Source organism: Mastigoproctus giganteus, chromosome 8 (genome assembly GCF_048544385.1).
Source record: "Mastigoproctus giganteus isolate SK-2022 chromosome 8, ASM4854438v1, whole genome shotgun sequence".
In the NCBI taxonomy this organism is placed as follows: Eukaryota; Metazoa; Arthropoda; class Arachnida; order Uropygi; family Thelyphonidae; genus Mastigoproctus; species Mastigoproctus giganteus.
This window is the reverse complement of record NC_143582.1, coordinates 31601134-31622756: the sequence shown is the minus strand read 5'-3', so window position 1 is coordinate 31622756 and position 21623 is coordinate 31601134. Positions and strand designations below refer to the sequence as shown.

General features: G+C 38.4%; 1 protein-coding gene across 1 annotated transcript in view; it reads right to left on the bottom strand.

Annotated features, from left to right (window-relative positions):
• Nucleotides 1-3208: 3208 nt before the first annotated feature.
• The window catches only part of LOC150081419 (uncharacterized), a 97326-nt gene continuing 78911 nt past the window's right edge, over nt 3209-21623 (bottom strand). The window contains exons 3-5 of the mRNA XM_090380195.1: nt 19667-19799; nt 4236-4368; nt 3209-3355 (exon numbers count right to left, since the gene is read on the bottom strand). Coding sequence (XP_090236321.1) covers nt 3209-3355; nt 4236-4368; nt 19667-19799 — 413 coding nt within the window. The remainder of the gene's footprint in view (nt 3356-4235; nt 4369-19666; nt 19800-21623) is intronic.

The following is a 21623-nucleotide window of genomic DNA, read 5'->3' as shown; positions in this document are numbered from 1 at the left end:
AGACATAACACAAAAACTGGCAAGGCTCTTCACAAAGTGCACTAGAAAAGGTGTGATGCCTAAGCAGTGGAATAATGCAATCATAGTTTTGCTGCATAAGAAAGGAAATAAATCAGAAATTGGAAATTATAGACCAATTAGCTTGTTATCCCATATCTACAAGTTGTTCACAAGGGTCATTACTAACAGATTAGAAAGAATACTTGATGAGAATCAACCGAAAGAGCAAGCTGGCTTTAGGACAGGATTCTCAACTATGGATCACCTTCACGTAATATCACAGCTAATGGAGAAAGCAAATGAATATAAAACACCATTATGCCTGGCATTTGTGGATTATGAAAAGGCATTTGACTCCATACAGCATAAGGCAATGTTTCGGGCACTGGAAAGACAAGGCATAGATACTCCATATATTATGATTTTGAAGAAAATATATGAGAGTGCTACATCCTTTATTAGACTAGACAAAGACAGTAGCAAATTTAAAATCGAGAAAGGAGTTCGACAAGGAGACACAATATCTCCGAAGCTGTTTACTGCTGCCCTTGAAGAAGCTTTCAGAAGATTAGACTGGTCGCAGAAAGGAGTCAATGTGAACGGAGAGTACCTAAACCATTTACGATTTGCAGATGACATTGTGGCCATAAGCCACGATCCCAAAGAATTAGAGGAAAATCTTAATCAGTTATGCACAGTTAGTAAGGATTTTGGACTAAAGATGAATATGGCTAAAACAAAAGTAATGATGAACAAGTATGCCACGGAAAGGGAAATAATGATTGAAGGAGCAGTAATTGAAAAGGTGGAGTCATATACTTATCTGGGACAAGTTATTAGCTGTAATAATGATAAATGGCTGGAAGTCAAGAGAAGAATAAATTTTGGATGGATAGCATTCAGGAAATATAGTCACATACTGAAGAGCAATATCCCAGTTTGTCTGAAACGTAAAATAATGAATCAATGTATACTCCCCACCATGACTTATGGAAGTGAAACTTGGGCACTCACCAAAAGAATGGAAGAGAAGCTGAGAACTACACAGCGAAGAATGGAACGAATCATATTGGGAATCAGACTGTTAGATAAGAAGAGAAACACATGGATTAGGCAGCAAACTCAAGTAAAGGACATTCTTATCAAAACTAAAGAACTAAAATGGTCTTGGGCAGGACACATAGCTCGAAGACATGATGACAGATGGACTAGGAAAATAACGGAATGGTACCCAAGAGGAGCTAGAAGAAAACCTGGAAGACAAAGGCGGAGATGGATAGATGAAATTCATGAGTTTTCGAGTAGTAAATGGATGGCCAGTGCTCAAAACAGAAGGAACTGGAAAGTTGCTGGAGAGGCCTTCATCCTGCAGTGGATTGAAAATGGCTGATGATGATGATGACCATCTGCGAGGGCTTGGAACTTACATTTCGAATTACTGTAAACCACATACCGAGTTTCTTCTTCAGTAGGGCAAACTCGGTCACAGTGTAAAAAAATCCATAAATCTTCTTTTGATTGACTATTAGAATCCAGGCATTTTCCACGTGGTGGGGAAAAAGAGCAATTATAACGACTGTATTAGTCACAATGGGAGGCGGGTAGCATTGGTAAAAACAGATCACAGTTAACATGCACGGCTTCTATCACACCGATATTTCTGAAAATATCAGACAACAGAAATAAATAATAAAAGTAATCAAACAGAATCATCAAGAAAATCAATAACAGTTTTGAATGCCTGTCTTTTATTGATGTAATGAGCTGGCATCGGTGATACGGGTTTCATCAAACACAAAGGAATTTTAATATCATGGCGGAGCATTGTTATAAGCAAGATGCCATACACTGCCGAGCAGCATGTTTCTGCGATTTTTTTTTATTGAACTGGAAATTTTGCTGCAGTTAAGGGAAAGTTTAAGCCGCGATTGCAGAAAAGGTCCAGAAAGTTCAAATTAAAGATGAACTTCCCGTTATTTTTAATTGAACCAGGATGTAGCTCCTGATGATTTCCTGTTGTATTTTGCCTATGGAATATCCCTCCTCAGCGTCCAATAGCAATCAGCCAGTATGCTTGGGCTCCACTTGCTCTGGTATCCCTTTTCAACTGTGGAAAAAGTTCGTTAGAAAAGCTCCCCGTGCTTATCACTGACACTCCTACGTTTCCTGGAAAGAAGTCCAAATATGAATCACAAATGGATATATAGGGACATATTACATCGCATAATTTCATCGACCCTGGAGATGATCACCGAGTGTTTATTGGTTTCAGTCTTGTAATTCCGAAAAAAAAAATTCTAATAACTTTAGTGAGTTCCATGCAGTTCATTCAACTTCATTTAACTGTTCTTCAAAACGTTCATATTTCATCAGTTTTCTTGTTTGGGAACTCACAAATATGGCTTCTTTGATTCTGTCCTCACTAACTCCAGTAAATTTCTCTTTCGGTAAAGAAAATCTGCTCCATTTCAAGCCATCGCTCTGATAAATCAATTTTTTTCATAAACCAAACTTACTATGCAATGGTGGAATTCTTTTCTGGAATCTGTTCTTGTATTAGGAGACGATTGTGGTTTTCTTATCTCTACTGTCCCATTCACAAATAAAGCGACAATATTTGGTACAGCCAAGTTGTAGGTCTAGTAAAAGAGCAATCACTTTAAGGTCACCACAGATATGCCAAGAAAACTGCTCATACTTGATGCTTGTCAAGAAAACTTTCATGTTATGGAGCAACACTGCTTTCAAATTCATCGATACCTCAAAGTATCGATGAATAACTGCCATTCAACTGGATTGTGCAGGTGTCTTAAAGTTTCCATAGAGGGTATACTTCACTGCAGTAAACCACCCTTATGGACAGCACTGTCCTCCGAATCACTGTCCTCCCCACACTGGATGGAAAAGACTTGAGTTCTAATCCTGTCAATGGCGCGAGAAATTTTTATGGGCCTTTTTCACAACGTGGCTTAGTTAGTCGGTCTCAGGCGGGGTAGCATGGATTTTCTTTATCGCGGAAACTCGGTTCTTCGTCCAGAAAACAGCATATCGACCAAAGAACACACAATTTACAGACATCATATATGGCACAACTAACTAGCAGCAAACCAAATCGCCTTCTTGAGAAAATAAATGTATAAATGTTTGCCGACGTTTACGAAAATAGCATATTTTGATGCATTCTGGCTGGAGATCCGATCCTTTCAGCCTAGAAGCCAAAGTTCAGCTTGATTTTAGATGAGTTCAGATCAAGAACAAGATCACTTACTTCCTCTTCGGATATTTCGTTTGGTTCCGAGGATGAACATGTCACTTCACATGTGGGACCACTAACTTGGTCTTCTCCGTAGTCATTCTGAATCTCACCATCAAAAACTCAAAATCATTAGATTCACCTTCTCCATCCAAATTGTAAATTTCCGGTGGTTTTAGCACAGGTGGTTCTTCAATGTGTGAGACCAGGTCTTATAGCTGATGGTATATCTGGATAGTTTACAGTGTTTAGATTAGAGCTGATTCCTGAAATGTTTGTTAAACAAAAATAACAAGCTGTGAAATGGTCTTTTGGTTCTTTCCAAATCGTAGGAATTGCAAATGGAACTGACGGTGAGCTCCATTTAACAAGGCAATAATTAATTTAACACAAATGATACAACAGACGTGAGGTGCCCAAGACTTTTCTTGATCACCCACTTTACATCTGAAATAAAATTCGTAATCTCTTTTAACTAGAGGAATGAAGTTTCGTCTCTGTGATTTAAAAGTTAGTCACATATAATATATGTGGCTAACTTTCAAACTTTTTTTGTTATATTATAACAAACACTATTAGGACGATTGATTCATTTAACTCAAAGGAACACACACAATGATAATCTTAACCAGGTGATGTCCGGCACACAACTGAGAACAGTGTATTTTGCGTAAGTAAGAAATATCTGAACAGCCATCTTCTACAAGTATAAGATTTCAGGGAAGGTTTAAACATGCCTCAGACTGTCTTCCTCCTGTCAGATTGCATAACAGAGAACAACCCTTTCCACTCGTTCATTTGTAAAACCACACTTTATTATTATTTAAACACTATTATTTATATCAAAATGTGTGTGTCACATAAAAATTGTGCGTGATAAAGAAATTGTTTGCGTTTTTCAATTCAGCAACAAAACGAAATACATTAAGAATTATCAAGAATGTTCATGCAACAAAATGAGTGTTGACCAGTGTTATTATACCTTATCGATGACGTCCTGATTCTTTCCCATTACTGTTGGTGCCATGTTCTGAATTTTTTCAAGCGTCTTTTCCAGAATTGTTGGAAGAAGCGTTTCACTTTCTTTATCTTTGTCTTTACTTTCGTCCTTGGTCCTGTTGAAAGAAAATATCGTTTGTAATATACAGTATTACTTAAAGGGAATTACGAATATGTATTATTGCTATACTCAGTGGCGACTCGTGACTGATGTTTGGGGGTGCTGCGTCTTAAAGTGACATTAAATTGCCTTGGTTATAAGACACGTAGACATGCACAGTAATAATAATAAACAAGTTAAAAATACTACAAAATATTAACTAGACATTTACCATTACCAGACTTTAACTTTTATTTAAAAACAAAATCCATTCTTCGGTTTTTATTTGTTAAAAATAGATTAATAACTTTTTCATTCAAGTTTGGTGCACTGTTGACCAAGCTTTTCTCTATTGAAAGCATTGCTTGAGCAGTTAGCCTTTCCTGATTTATAGTGCTCCTTAAAAATGTCATTCTTTTTAATGTCGAATGGCAGCGTTCGGGCTTTCAGGTAGTCATCGGAATGGTTAAAAGAACTTTTATCAGTTTTGTAAGTTCACCAAGAACTTCAGTTAGATTATTTTCTGAGATAAATTTCAACAAGTCAGTTAATTTGCAATAATTGTGTAGATCATGTCTGCTATAAAAAACTTGTAATTCCGTAAGAAGTTTTTCTCTTTCAATCATGGGATATGCCTCATGGTCTCCCGTACCTCTTCCATGGGCATTTTCGTACGAAAAATAACTAAGTTCTCCTTGTTAAACAATTTAGCAGCAATTTATTGCATTGTAAAAGAATATCTCTCACCTATGTCAACACTTATATAGTCTGAGCAACCAGTTTTTGAATATTTCCCTCGAGGATTATGTCTAACTAATCTAGAATACACTTCGATATTCCGTCTGCTGTTTGGTTTCCGGAGTGAAAAAACCCTAAAAACGCTCAAAAATGTCTCCATCCAGTTCATAGCTCAGAACAAATATCATTTGTATATGTTCTGAAACATATGTTGTGTCATCAACCATGACAGCTACGAATGAAGCTTCTTTAATTTCTCTTTTTATTTCATCCCGGCATATTTGCAGAAACAGTCAAGAATGTCATTCTGAATAGTTTTTGAAATGCCTTTAAATGTTGCATTATTTTCTAAATGGTTCTTTAAATAAGAATCTAATTTACAGGCGAAATTTATTAATCCTCTGAATACTCCTGGATTTTTAGAATCGTCTTTTTCGTCATGTCCACATAAAGGAATTTCAAACTGTCCACAAAATTTAATGCAGTACTGTATATTATTTAGATATCTCACGATTCTTGGTAACTTTGCAGATCGAAAGTCTGTAGGCCCGCACTAAGCTGTTCTTTAATATTTACGCTTCCTAAAAGCGATAGTGAAATCACATTATCAATATGTTTCTTCGAACTCTCATGTTTTACAGTTTTTTCTTTCATTCTGTTCATGTTTGTAAAGCCACTTTTTTGTCCACGTTAAGTCACCTCCGAACAGTAAACATGGAAAACAAAACAATGCATTTTTAACTTCACAACCACAAAGCCAACTTTTCCTTTGGAACCATTCAGTTTTAAAACTGCGAATATATTTCTTATTATTATTCTCCGCTGAGAAATTTCAATCTTTGGTGTGGGGCAGCCTTCTTTTTCAATTGCATATTTTTTCTTGGAGAGATAATTGTAAAAAACTAAGTTGCTGAGGTTTGTTCACTGTCACGCGATTTACTTCATGGGAAAGCATGGAGGCCATGATCAAATCAAATTTCACAAAATCGTGTGTCATAGAAATAATGTTTTACTTACACCACCTCATGATATAACTTCAACTTTCCAAGTTCAAGCTCAATTCGCAATTAAGCTCTAATCACATAATTACACTGTTGAATGCTGAGTATTGACTTAACACTGATATTATTTAGTTAATTAATAGGAATTCGGGCGAATAACAAAAAAGACACTGACATTGTGGCTACACACCCATCATTAGTTAACGATGAAATTTGCACCGCGCGCTTTACAGTGACTTTGATTGGTTTCACCTATAAAAAATGTATACTGGCAATCTGCCGATATGCTATTTGCCAATGGCAACCAACTACCAAATATTCGCTGGAATACAAAATGAACTGCTTGGGGCACGGTGAGGCCTACGGTTAATTAAACTTCAAAATTGCAAACGATTTCGTGCTTTTATTCGTTTATCATTGAAATGATAGAGGATGCACGCATACTATATGCAGGTCCTGTTAATAAAAATATTCATTGAGTTGCATTGTTCTTAACAAAATTTCATATAACTCCGTTCACTGTATATCTAGATTTAAATAGCTGGGGGTACTGAAGTGCCTATAGACGAGCCACCCTGGCTATACTCCTAATTCAGTATACAATACAGTACTTGCATGCTTGATTATAATTTGTACATATATATATATTTTTTTGCAAATTTTAATCGGTGATTAATTAGTTTTTGTGAACTGACTATTAGTATTTAGATGTTAAATAATAAATATTTCCTTTTGTTTTCAATTTTGTTTTCTCATATTCTCCTATTATAACATTCATAAATATACATAATCTATATATTTATATTTATGCATATATATATATATATACAGATTATTTTTTGTCACATATATATATATATATATGTTGCAAATATTAAATAATAATAAAAAATATACTACATGTATCCCCGAAGTTTACATTCCCCCCCCACCCCCGGTGCAAACGCTCTGGTTTCAACAGTGCAATCAGTGTATGGATAGCTTGTCTAGAATCAACAATTTACACATGTTCAACTCAAAGTTGTATATAAGTAAATTTTAAAAAAGTTGTCATATTAGGATTACCCGAGAACAACCTCATCCATCCAACTGCATTTGTTTGTCTGGACGTAAAACCAGAGTTTTCGGGTTGGAACCTTTAACTATCCACGAACCTGTGTACGCCTGAGATCGACTAATTCAGCTACGGAGTGAAAAATGCCCAGTAAAGTTCCTCGCGTCATGGACGGGATTTGATCCTGGGCCTTTTCCATCCGGTGAGTAGGAAGACAATGATCATAACATCTGTGCTACCAGCGAAGACTATATACAAGTATACATGTCGACATGTGTGTTTGTAGTGGGCGGCACCTGGAACGTCAGTTCATCTCCGCCTCGTATCTCTGTGAAGAACAGTACCACTGTAGAAGGGCCAGAAATGAGTAGTGTATGTTTGCGTGTATTCTGCTGTTGTGTCTGGCCACTTGGCTACCCAGAAGCATCAGTCATCTGGACCGATGATTCTGGGTACTCGTCCACATCAAGATAAGGTGGGCGAGTCCCAATGGCGCTCGCGCTGTCTCAATTCCAGACTCAGACCCATCTGATTGTTGGCAAAAGATGGGCCAGATTCCTCTGGGGGCCCACTCCAGAGGAGGGAAAAAAGTTCCCGTGGCGTTAAAAAAATAAAAATAAATGAATAAAATAAAAAATATAAGAATAAATAAATAAATAAATAAATATAATAATAACATAAATTAATAAATAATAATAAATAAAACATTATACTTCATATTCGTAGCTCCTATAACAGTTAACATCCTTCACGATAGACAATACCTTATCATCAAACCAGGCTTTGTACAAATAAACAGATGGCTTAAGTTATACTGCTCCATATAAGTATCCTGAGCTTGTAAAGTACAATGTTCTATATCACAAGCCAGATCAAAGTCAATCAAAATGTATACAGTTCAGTTCAAGTTCAAAGTCAGTCAAACCATTTATGTAAATGGCATCCCAAGGCATCTACTGGCTCCCTAATACACAATGTGCACAACAACTAACTAAGAAATGTTGCTCCCTATTAAGTAGCTCAACCAGCCAAAGGAGTAGAATGAATTATTTGTAGCCGTATACTAATTCTTCTTCTTGTGAAAACATTAGATGCAAACTGCTGAAGAGCAACATCACAATTCTTGTCTCCCACCAGCAAAGTTTCATGCCCATGAGAGTGTAGAAACTGACGAACGAAGAATATCTCTAAAGTCATTGTATAGCGGACAATGAAATAAAATGTGGCTCCAATTTTCATTTTCCCCGTTGACAAGCTTCGACCCAGAAAGACAAACGAAAAACAACCTAGTTTTCCGTTAGGAGATCCATGTCCCGTTAATAGGAAGGAAGTACACAAGTCTAAAGAGAACCAAACAGGTTTCTGCTTTACACAAAATATCACCTCAGGGAAAAAAGTTCTAGTAACAGATCCAACAGATGACGTATCCCAGCGGGTCTGCCACAGATTTGTCATTTCATTCCACAAACGATTACGTTCTTGCTTGATATCTGAATGAATATTCAGAACCAAACCCATAAATTCAGTTGATAGTTGTTTTTTTAACCTATAACAAAGACCTCTGTAAGCTACACGAAGGTCCGATGGCAATGCACCTACAAGAACCTGCAGTGCAGAAGTTTAAACAGTACGACAAGCTCTTAACATACATAATAATATTGTACGTTGCATAGTAGCCAACTTAAATCGAAATTTAACAGTTCTAACCCTGTGAAAACTGCAGCGTAAGTGGCCATAGGAAGGAATACGGCGTTATAACAGATTCTCATGGTACGTTTAGAAAGTCCCCCGTCTGAACGAGAAATTTTTACAATAGCACCAGTGAATCTTCTGATCTTTGTTGTTACATTATTTAAATGAGAGACAAAATTAAGCTTTGAGTCTATTGTAATCCCAAGTAATTTAGTTTCAGAGATAAGTGGAATCTTGTTATTATTAATCTTCACTAAAAGGGGTCGTGAGGGTTTAAATGTGATCCAAGGATCATCATTTTAGTCTTAAACGAACTTATTGTCAATTTATAATCCACTGTCCATTGAAATAAATTTTGTAAAACATCATTGACATTATTTTCGATAGCAGATCGTCAGCATAAGCGATGATTTTAGTACTACTGAAACAACGGGAAATCCAATCCTGTAACATCGTATTCCATATGAGGCCACAAGATAGACCCCTGGGGACACCCTCGTGAACCTTCTCTAGACACCTCCTGAAATTTAGATTTCACTGAAATATGACGATTATTGAAATAGCTCGTGAACAGGTGGTATAGTTGCTGAGAGCATCCAGCTGATCGTAACCGTTCCAGAGCACTTTGCTACCGTAGGAGTCAAAAGCGCCCTCGAAATCAACAGAGGAAGCTAACGTGTACTCTGATGATGAACTCTCAATGCTGCGAACAAATTCAACAAGTGCATCTTCATAGGACTTTCCACAAAGAATCCATATTGATTAGAGGACACCATATTTTTCGACTGAAGAAGAGTCATTAGACGCTTTAGCAACTTCCCAAGATTTGACAAAAGTGCAATAAGGCTATAAGATCTAGGATTTAATGTTGGTTTATCTGTTTTTTTAATCAGTTTTAAAAGTGCAATTTTTCACATATCAGGAACGAAACCTTCTTGGAGACATTTGTTAAAAAGCAAAAGCAGCACTTGTGGACGCAATTTGAAAAATCGCAAAATAAATGTATTTTCAACCAGGTCTATCCCTGGACATTTCTTAATATTAATCTTTTTAGCAACAGAAGTTAATTCATCAATGGTAAATTCTTCTATCTGGATATCGGTGGTATAAAGCGAATTCGCAACTGGAATATTTGAATTTAGAACAGAATCAATAGTTAAATCATCCACCGGGAATAGTCTGACAAGAATAACATCAACTGGGTTCCTCCAATCAGTAGTCTCCAGAAAATCTTCCTTCACAGTCCCGTATACATCTAAAGAATGAATCGTATTACGAGCTATCTTATAAATAAGACCCAAAGGATTATCATTACCTGCACTATGAACAAACTCCTTTCATGTTTCCCGCTTATGTGTGGCAATAGCTTTTCGTAATGTTGTTTGAGTGAAATATATTGAGAGTAAAAATAAGCTACTTCATCAGAATGCCAATCCCTACGTCGACGCTGATATTTTCGACGGGCTTGATGTACCTTTTTCCTTAAAGAAGACAATTCTGAGGTCCACCAGGAACAGTTCTTTAAATTAATCTTTTTCTTGCTAGCCGATTTGTATGAAGCCTTAAGTAATAAGGTAGCAATTCCAGTAGCCGTAAAAGAGCGAAGAGCCGAAAAGTCTTGTCTTGGGAAATCTGAACAAATGGAGTCAAATAATTCCCAGTTTACGTGATTTATGGAAAATCTGACTAAAGCTGGCTGTAGTAAAAATTAATCTCCAGGTTTAGAAAAATCAGTAACAACAAAAATTAGAACCCGATGATCACTTGTTGTCCAATCAGTAATCACCACCAAATCACGAACAACTGCTTTAAAATTAGCATTATTAGCATTAGCATTAGTAGAGGCATTTGATGCAAGAAAGCAAGCTTATGCAGCATCAGCCAAAAAAAAACCAAAAAAAAAACTCCACTTCTACTTCACCCCTCTGTTCGTTCAAAATACCTGTCCAGCTGAGCCTTAAACTTATTTAGGCTATCAACCTCCACCACAAGGGATGGGAATCTGTTCCACCAACCAACCACCCGCTGGCTAAAGGCAAATTTCCGCATGTCTATCCTACATCTGTCTTTCCTCAATTTGAATTTATGCCCTCTCAGGTGATTTTTCTGAGCTAGAGGAAGAATCCCATCAGCATTGAGCATGCTTAAACCATTCAAGGCTTTATACACCTCTATCAGATCACCTCGCTGGTGCCTAGTCTCCAGACACTGTAATTTGCAAAACTTAAGCCTTTCTTCGTAAGAGCACCCCTTTGTTCCATTCACTAATCTTGTTGCCCTTCTCTGTACTCGTTCCAGCAGCTCTACATCCTTCTTGAAATGAGGCCTCCAGACCTGTATACAGTACTCTAGGTGTGGCCTAGAGTACTGTCAATGAGTATTGTCAATGATATACAGGAATTTTTCCAGCAGGGATAAGGAGGTGATTATTCCTGCTGGAAAAATTCCTGTATATCATTGACAATACTCCATGAGCTACTCTTGCAGCCCGTCTGCACTCCTCAGAGAACTTCATATCTGCCTGCACAACCACCCCCAAGTCCCTTTCATTCTCTACCACTGTCAGTGCAGTACCACAGAGTTGATACGTTGCTCTGGGGTTGCTGTTCCCCATGTGTAGTACTTTACATTTGTCAATGTTAAACTTCATTTGCCACCTCTCAGCCCATCTGCTCAACCTTTCCAGATCCTGTTGCAGCAGCATAGTGTCAGTAGTGTCCTTGACAACCCTGCCAACCTTTGTATCATCTGCAAACTTGGACATTAAGCTTGATATACCATCATCAATATCATTAATAAATACAGAAAACAATAATGGACCCAACACTGAGCCCTGAGGGACTCCACTAATAACATTAGTCCACGATGAGCAGTGTCCATTGATTACCACTCTCTGTCTTCACCCCCTCAACCACCCCTTTATCCATAGCAGCAATTTGCCTCCAATGTCACACTGCTCCAATTTGTGTAGCAGTCTTCCATGTGCAACAGTATCAAAAGCCTTTCTAAGATCCAAGTATATAATATCAAAGTTATTCCCTGCATCCAGTTCTTTTGTGACTGCATCATAGTATCCAATCAAGTTGGTCAGGCAAGACTTCCCCTTAACAAAACCATGCTGTGTCTGAGCTATAACTGAAGTCTTGTTTAAATGATCCTGCAGTGCTTCTTTAACCAGTGCCTCCATTAATTTTCCTGGAACAGAAGTTAAGCTCACAGGTCTATAATTACTTGTGTCAGCCTTTGATCCTCCTTTGTGAATTGGGGTCACATTTGCACATTTCCAGTCAGTGGGTACCTCCCCTGAGTCCAAGGAAGCTCTCATAATTATGGCTAAGGGTTTGCTTACTTCCTTTGCTGCCTCCTTTAATATAACTGGATAGATCCCATCCACCCCAGGTGCCTTTCTTGTGTTTATCTTCAACAGTTTCTCCTCCACTTTACTCCCAGTTATTTCAAGATTCTGTAGCTTCATGCTAGAGTGGAATACACCTCTGGCATTCCCCTCGCTGAATAACTCCTCATGTGTGAATGTCGATGTAAAATATTCATTTAGTTTGTTAGCTACCTGAGCAGGATCATCAACAGTTGACCCATCAATATCAAGTGGACCAATCTGATTCATCCCCTTCCTTCTAGAGTTTACATAAGTAAAGAACTCTTTGCTGTTTTTCGTTGCATCCCTTGCCAAAGATTTCTCGTAATCTGCCTTCGCCTGCCTAACCTCCTTTGTAACTTGGTTGCATATCAACTTGTATCTATCATAGGCTTCTGTGTCATGTGTTAATTTGTAAGTATCCCATGCATTTTTCTTCTTTGCCATATGCCTCATTAGTTCATCTGACATCCATTTTGGCCTAAACCTTGAACAATATTTCTTAGTTGGTATGTAAAGCCTAGTAGCTTCCAAGATAAGTTCTTTGAATGCTTCCCATTTTGAATTTGCTGTTGGTAACATCATCAGTTGGTCCCACTGTATAGAATTTAAATACTGTCTCAGTCCATCGTAGTCGCCTTTACGGAAGCAATAACCCTTCCCTTTACCCCTAATGGTAGTTACCTCTTTGAGTAAATCCCACTTCAACACACTGTGATCACTGCCACCTAGTGGTTCATTTATCTGCAGATTCTTAATGCATGAAGAATCACTGCTGATAATCAAATCAAGAGTATTCCTCCCTCTAGTTGCCTCCCGAAGAAATGAAATGAAAATTAGTTAATGTCACATCAATATTTGATTCTCCAACATAGCTGGAAAAGGTGGTTACTACTTGAGGTAGGTTTATTACATTTAAGTTGTTATTAATAATAAATTCCTCCAACATATGACCACGACGATCACTTCCGTTACTAAACCAAAGTGGATATTTAGCATTTACGTCAGAAGTTATTAAGACATTCTGTGGACCCAAGAAATTTAGAGCTGTTTCTAGATAATTCAAGGATAAATTAAAATCTTCTGATGGAGGATAATACAGGGAAATTAGATAAAAATTCAAATTCAAATATGTAACCAAAATACAAGTAGCCATTCTATTGCATAAACCATTGATTATAGTGATATCAAGCTGATTATTTAACACCACAATGCATGTTTTCCTCAGAGGCCGGTTGACTTATACGGGCAGTAAGTGGAAATCCCGTTACCTTTGCAGTATATCCAGGTTGCACTTTAACAGTATAAGGCTCTTGAATTGCAATAATAACAATAGCATTTTGCTCAGCAGCCACTCGAATTTCGTCCGATACTACTCTAGAACGCTGACTGTTTGCATAATCCTAATACCAGCAAGCAAAGACGCAAGAGAATCAACAAGCGAATCATTAGCTCCATCTTCGGGAATAAAACTTGTATTGTTATTATTATAATTATTATTCATCGGCGGTCTTTAATCGTGCCGTGCCGTCTGTAATGCCAGTAAGTACTCGGGACATGTACCGTCCCTTACTGAGTGCTGATATTCTTTCCTAGTGGAGACATGGTCTCACATAATGTACAACTGTGAAAATTATGAGGATCTCCGCTGCCTCCTGATGACAAAGCTGACTTATTTCCCTCGCGACAGGGAATCAAACCTGTTGGACTCGCAAGAGGAGTATAAGGAGTTGACAAAATTCGCCCAGGGACTGTTCACCCGAAGGAGGACACTTATTGCTATCTACAGGGATCAAGAACAGGCACCACGACTAAACTAACCATTCTTGGACTGATACAAGACCTTCCTTTGGGACTCTATAGAATTTTTTTTTTTTTTTTTTTTTTTTAAGCCACGCTCCCTTGCGTGGCCCTTTGCCTCCACTCCCTGGGCGGGAGGGGGAGGTGACTTCTGGTCTCCTCCTCCCCTCGCCGCCCCTCTCTTCCCTCTGGTGGGGCATGGGCCTGCTCCACTGATTTGGGGGTCATCTTCTCTATGGACACCTTATTTCTGTCTTTTCCCCCCAGTCTTCAGTGCCGACCAGGCTAGCCGAGTGGGTAAAGTACCTGTCCGGCAACCCAAAGGTCGCGGGTTCGATTCCCGCCTCGGGCTTGGATCAAAGTACTGCAAAAACCTTGGGAGGTGCAATATGGCCACAGAAGCCGATGCGCCAACAACTACCAAAAAAAAAAAAAAAAAAAAATCAGTCTTCAGTCTCCCCACCCCTCTCTCTCTTTTAATTATAATTACTAGTGTCTGAACCATTGTTAAATTGCTTGAGCCCTACACCCAAAAACTTAACAACATTTATTTGCATAAATAGTACTTCTTATGGCTGACCCATAACTATAACGTTTTTTTTTTTTGTTTTTTTTTATTATTATTATTTTTATTTTATTTATTTATTTATTTATTTTTATTTTTTTTATTATTTTTTTATTTATTTTATTTATTTTTTTTAAGGTCCTTGCCACTGAAATCTCAGGAAATTAGGTGGCAGGACCTGCCAGAGTAAATAACTATAATACTGGTGTACCTGGTCTGCCTCCACGAGGCAGAGTGTGGACAACGTTGGGTCCCATTAGGGGTCCAGCGGCTAAATGACCAGAGGAACAACGGTACACGACACTACACATGTACAAAATCCATACACTTTTAAACCTCTGGCATTGACAGTGTTCTGTTTCACACCCACAATGTATAGCCCGCGGAGATGGGGGAAACCCCTGGTGCCGTTTGACACTAAACACACTCTACACGCTACGTCAATTTATAATATTAATTGGGGACATATTTGAATACTCTATAAATGATGATTTCTCCAAACTGACTAACTCTCATTTTGACGACGTGCCTGTGTCTGAAACTGCGACACAGATTCAAAAAATTCTGATTAATGCATCATATAAATTATCAAGGAAAAAACGTGTCAATTCCAGAACTTGTTCCTGGTGGTCGTCAGAATTATCTTCGCTTCGAAAACAGGTCCACCACGCTCGACGCACCTATCAGCGAATTCGTCATTTGTCTCAGGTTGATGTTCGCATCTTTTATAATTGTTACGTTGATCTCAAGAAACGTTATGCGAAGGCAATTGCTACCAGGAAGAAGGAAACTTGGACAGAATTTGTGTAAAACTCTGGTAATGCAGACCCGTGGGGGCTACTTTATAAAATTGTAAGAAATAAATTATTTACACAAGAATTGTATGGATCGATCGTATACAATGGTTTGGAGACCACTAACTGGACGGATTCTGTAAACATTATTCTAGATAATCTTTTTCTACAGAACAATGTATGCTCCGATTCTGATTTTCACACTAATATTCGTTCTGCCAATTCTCTGTATGTTTCTCCAATTAAGACTGAGCCTTTTAGGCCCAGTCTTAATTGAAGACTTGGAAACATACAAAGCGATCAAACAAGTGAAAGTTAAGAAATGCCCGGGGATGGACATGCTGGAGAGTACCTTTATTGTACGGCTCGCCAAGGTTAAGCCCAGTATACTTATATAACTTTTCAATAAATGTTTAGATGCTGGGACTTTTCCGGATTTGTGGAAGACTGCCTTTATCAAGCTGATTAGGAAACCAGACAAGCCCCCTCAGGAACCGAGGTCTTATCGGCCTATAGCCTTATTGGCCAACCTTGGTAAGCTATTAGAACCTTTAATTGCCCTGCGATTAAACAACTTGTTATTGGGACGGAGACTAATTGCGCCTAATCAATACGGATTCACTCCTGGAAGGTCCTGCGAGGACGCCCTTGTTGACTTCATTTCTTCTGTTGAACACTCCAGTTTCAAGTATACTCTTGCTATCTTTAATGACTTCGAGGGTGCTTTTGATTCCCTTTGGTCGGAAAGTGCCCTCGAACGTTTACGTCATGCCGAATGTTCCCAGCAACTTTATCTTCTAATTAAGAGCTATTTCTCTAACAGATTTATCACCGCCAGATCTAAGTACAGACAAATTTTGCGTCAGGTCTTTCGAGGGTGTCCTCAAGGCTCCATTTTGGGACCACTTTTCTGGAACTTTGTTCTGCAAGGTTGGATTATCCGAACTTTTGACAACGTGAAGATCGTGGCATATGCGAATGATTTCACGGTCCTTGTTGGTGGCAATTCAAGATCTTCTATTGAAATATCCGCTGAGAAAGTTCTGTCTGATCTTCAACAATGGGCAGTTGTAAATAAGTTAAAAATTAGTTCTACCAAGATTATGATCCTTGGCTCTAAATTGGACGTTCGTCGACCACCAAGAGTTAAAATAAACAATACACAAATACCTCTAATAACGGAAATTAAACTTTTGGGAATAACTATTGACAGCAAGTTAAACTTTCTCTCTCATTTATCCAATCTGCGAATTAAGATTGGAAATTTCACCAGCGCTCTTGTCAGAATTTCTAGAACTGAGTGGGGTCTTTCTAGATGTTTAAGAATCTAATATAACCCTGTGTTTCTCCCTATGGTTGCCTATGCTGCTGGCGCTTGGTTTCATAGGGTGCGGACTGTACAATTTCAATCAAAATTGATGTCAATCCATCGTACAATGTTACTTTGTATTTTGAAGATTTGTCGAACAGTTTCAACACCTGCTTTGCAAGTTTTAGCTGGGACGTTACCACTCGATCTCTACGTAATTTTCAGAGGCTTATGTCATCGCTTGAAACGTCAGATTCCCATTGAGATCCTTGGAATTTCTATTAACCCTCAAGTCGATGTTAAAGCTGAACGACAAAGAATTTGGCAAGAGTTGATCAATTTGTGGCAGAGTAGATGGGATGGCGCAAGACTGGGCAGTGTAACACGTAAGTTTTTTTCTGAAGTTGACTCTTTTATGGATAAAAAATCCACAGTCTAGTTTAGTCTTGCCTTGTTTACCTCCTATTTGATATCAGGACATGGATCATTAAATAAGAAACTGTTTAAATTTCGCTTGTCTCCTACGGAACTATCATTGTGGCGGTGTGGAAGATTGGCAGCACGTGTTGTACTCTTGTCCCTCATACAATGAATTTCGAATAATTCTGCAGAATGCAATTCCCAACTTTTCATCAGGATTGGAACCTAATTTTGTATCAAATGCCACGAGTTACCGCGCCCTTCCTTCAAGATTTTGCTAAGGCAACTTTCAATAAAGGGCTTGCAATCCTTTCTGCAATGACTGTAACTGCGAATGTTTCAAATTCAGCTCAAGACTCTTCACCTTCACTGCAATGACGTCCATTTTCTCAACAAGATCTACAATTCTGGACTTGTGCTCTGTGTGTTGTGTTTTTTTTTTTTTTTTTTTTTGAAACTCTACAAGTGTCCTACAACTACAACTCAATTTGGCGATGAAAAATCTTATGCTCCTTTTCTCGGATGACTGTTAACTGACCGTGACTTTGTTATTGGTGATTGACTGTGACTTTGCTACTAATGACTGCAGGACTACCGGATTTAACCTCAACTGTTTATAAGGTTTGTGCATGCTTCTGGGCTAAAATGCTTGTGTAAAGTTTTGTCGGCTGAATGGTACTGTTATCCTTAATTATTTTCTTTGACCTTGTTTTTTTTTGTTTTTTACTATTTTTGACTCGTACTTTGTTGAGCTCTTGGCGTCCCTCTCTTCTGCTGCCGCCGGTTGGTTGCCCCTGGTCTACCTTCCCGTGGTGGTGGTGGTGGCGGCGCGTTTCCGACCTGCTGATTCCGGGTAGCCAAACAGCCTGTTCATTTCTGGCCATTTCTGCAGAATCCTCTAATTTAAAAGTGAAACGAGGCGGAGATGAACTAACGTTCCACGTGCCGCCCAAGACAAATACATACATACGTCTCTTACAGTTGATACAACTAGGTGGCTCTTCCTTAAATCGACACTCATTAAATAAGTGCCCACTAAGAGCACAATGTCCACAAGACGGGGACTCATGCGAACAATATTGGATAGTATGTCCATACCCAAGACACAGATAATATTTAGTGACTATCGTATAAGGACGGTGCTTATGAGAACTCCAAATCAAAAACAACCTGTCCAAACACGTATTTATAAATACGTGTCCAGTGAGGACACGTATTTATAAATTTGACGACTTGGCCTGGGTAGTAAAACGAAAAACGTTTGTTGCTTCAATTCTCCCAATGTGAAACCATAATCTACGAAATTCTTGTTATAAAGATTATCCACAATATCCTCCTCTCAAAGATCCCGTCGGACATCATAAATTACGACTGATGGATTACCTTTACGAGGAACGCCAGTGATCACTCCAGCTTCGGAAAACGCCGCCGTAGAAGTCAAGCAGTCCAAATCAGATTTCGTAGCTGTTTCCACAACCGCTCCTCGATTACGAACAAGTCGCAAAGATTTCACTTTTACATTCTTCAAATCATTTTTAAGAGTTGTAGTGACTCCATTTTTCACATCAGAACTTGTTTTCAAATCACTAGCATCTGAAGCTCTAATTATTAGAACATTATTAGATGATTTTAATAACGTCACTAGGAGAAACACCCTTCTCAATAGTACCCCCTCACAGTATCAGCATAGGTACGCACAGGCTCTTGTGTATGTAACCTATCCGTCAGAAACTCATCTGTATCTACATCTGACTTTGGTATATACCTCCCTTCATCCTGTTCAATGTGTTTACCAGAGACCATAGATAAAGTCTGTAACACTGTTTGTAGCAATTGGGCTCTTTTATCAATTTCTTCATCAATGGCTTTTAATCTCTCATTTTCTATCAATAGTGCAGTTGTTACAGTCTCCAAATTATACCATTTGTCCATAATGATATCCCCATTTTTTTAGTCACCTTATTAGCCTCTCCGAAAAGAAAACTTGTGATATTTTTTCGCAATTTAGAAATGACCATATACATCTTGAATATTATCACACTCATCAGTTATTGTATTTGCATAATTTCCACGTTCATTAGTCATTCTACTTGAATAAATAGTCAAAATAGGGGTGGGAATAGACCCAATCCCCTCCACTTCAATTAACTCATCACCTGTGCTCTGCTCTCGTACTATTATATACAAGTATAGAAATTTACTTTTTGTGAAATGTTAATAAATAATCGTTTTACATCTGGTGGTACAAACTAGAACTATACAATTATTCAAATCTAACGCCGCACACAATTCTAGCACATTCCAAAATACAGTATATCTCACAATTTTAGTTCTTTCCAAAAAGTGCATTGAAATAATCATAAGGTCTCGAACCCAGGAAGTTATATTATAACTTCCTAGTCCCGCCTCGGGCTTGGATCAGAGTAAAACGCAAAAACTTTGGTAGGTGCATTATGGCCACAGAAGCCGATGCGCCAACAACTAACAAAAAAAATAATAATAAATAAATAAAATAAAAAATAACTTTCTAGGTTTAAGACATTAAAATGCGAAACATTTACTCACGAATTTTCACTTCCCTCGTCTGCTCTCTTCTCTATCTTTCGTTCATATCCAAGGATTAATGCTCCCAGAATTTCGTTAATTAACTTTCCTATTCCTACATCTCTTTCTGTTTTGTTCATTATTGGAGCTCCTTCTGAAAAATAGCCATTAACAATAACGAATTAGAACACATCTGCTAGAGTTTGGTAGTAATACAATAATTTTTTTATAATTTTAACATTACGCTGGGTGCATATCTTTGCAGAAAGCATAGTGGTTACAATGACTGAGACAATGACGCGCGAAATTTTATAAACTTTTACACAATACTGCTGACTTACTCAGTCTCATCATGGGAAAGTTATTGAAGAAATGGACAGTGAGATAAGATGAAAGACAAAATATGAATTAGACAAGAAAGTACAAATTCTTCAAATACATTACAAGAGGCTTCCAGAGTTTCGATGGGAAGAATTGAATATCATGAACGACCTGTTCCATGGTGGAGCCAGCCAGGACTTCGCTAAACTGAGAAAAGAGGTGCAGGTTGCCAAAAGATAGCTCCAACAGTCTCGTAGGCTAAGAATTCCGGATGTGGCTTCTTGGTATAAAAGTAAATACAGTAACATTAGGAAGCAATATAAAGGGTTAAAAGTAAAATCAAAGCGTGGCAAGATTGACAGAAGTGGCAAGCGTGACAGAAGGCCCCATGGGGCTCTGTGTATAAGATTGTCAAGGATAAGACGAAAATAGAGTAGGCAGGGTATACAGTAATTGATATTCAAGGAGACGGAACTATTGGTAGGCATGCTACAATAGAAAGAACTTGGAGAATTTATTTCGAAGAGACTGAAGCAGTAGATGATTATCATAGGAAAGTAAGGACAGAGAATGATGAGTATACCTTGAGTGAAAGAGATACAGAGTTTACGCATGATGAACTATGAGGGGTGATCATTTAATTCGCGGACTAGTGCAAGATCTTATCTTAATTGTCATCATCTGAATCTTCTGTGGATTCCTCCTTCTCGAAATACTCTCCCTTGAACTTGACACACTTTCGCCACCGTTCTATCAACGCATTAAATGCTTCTTGAAATTTTTCGAAAAACTGCGAAGTGCTTCTGTTGTGGTTCTGCGAGCATCGTTGTATCGGACACGAAACGCTTGCTTTCAGAGCTTTCTTCAGACGTGGAAACAGGAAGAAATCACATGGGGAAAAGTCCGGTGAATAAAGGGATGTGGCAGAACCTCGAAACCTATGGCAGTGATCACTGCCTGCACAACATTACCCTTATGGGGCCCACATTGTCTTGATGGAGAAACCACTTCACACCGGAATAAGGCAGTCCTACCAAGACATAATTACCATACGCTTCATTCATCTCTAACTATTTCCAATGTATTTAAGTGCCATCTGGCACAATAACGAATCACATGTCGCTGTTCAATCTGTATGTTCACAGCGGCGAACTTTGGCCTAGGCAGACTAGGCAACTGCCTAAGGCCCGTAAAACGGTTTTATTATACATTTTTTCATTATTTTATTTTAAATAAATTTGTAATGTTCCGCTTGAAACAAGCGGAACGTTTCGCGCCGGTCAATCAAAGCATCCTTGCACGCCGCGCTATCTGGTGAATCATCCTGTATACTGTCAGGCGCGGTATACATGATGATTCACCAGATAGCGCTAGTCGCACATTGATTAAGTTGATTTAGTTACTTAATCAATGCCTCTGTTGTACGTTGGTATGCGCCTCCGTAGCCAGGTGGGAAGGAGCAGCAGTGCGTAGCACATACTTCTTGATTAGACCGGGGTTCGAGCCCATCGCTACCAAATGCGGAAAGGTCAGGAAATGACCACCGCATATTCCCGGAGCAATATGGCCTTAGTTGCTAATGCTCCTAAAAACCAAACAACTAACTACGTTGGTATGAACTATTTGATTTAAGCTGGCAACTTCAATAATAGAGTTC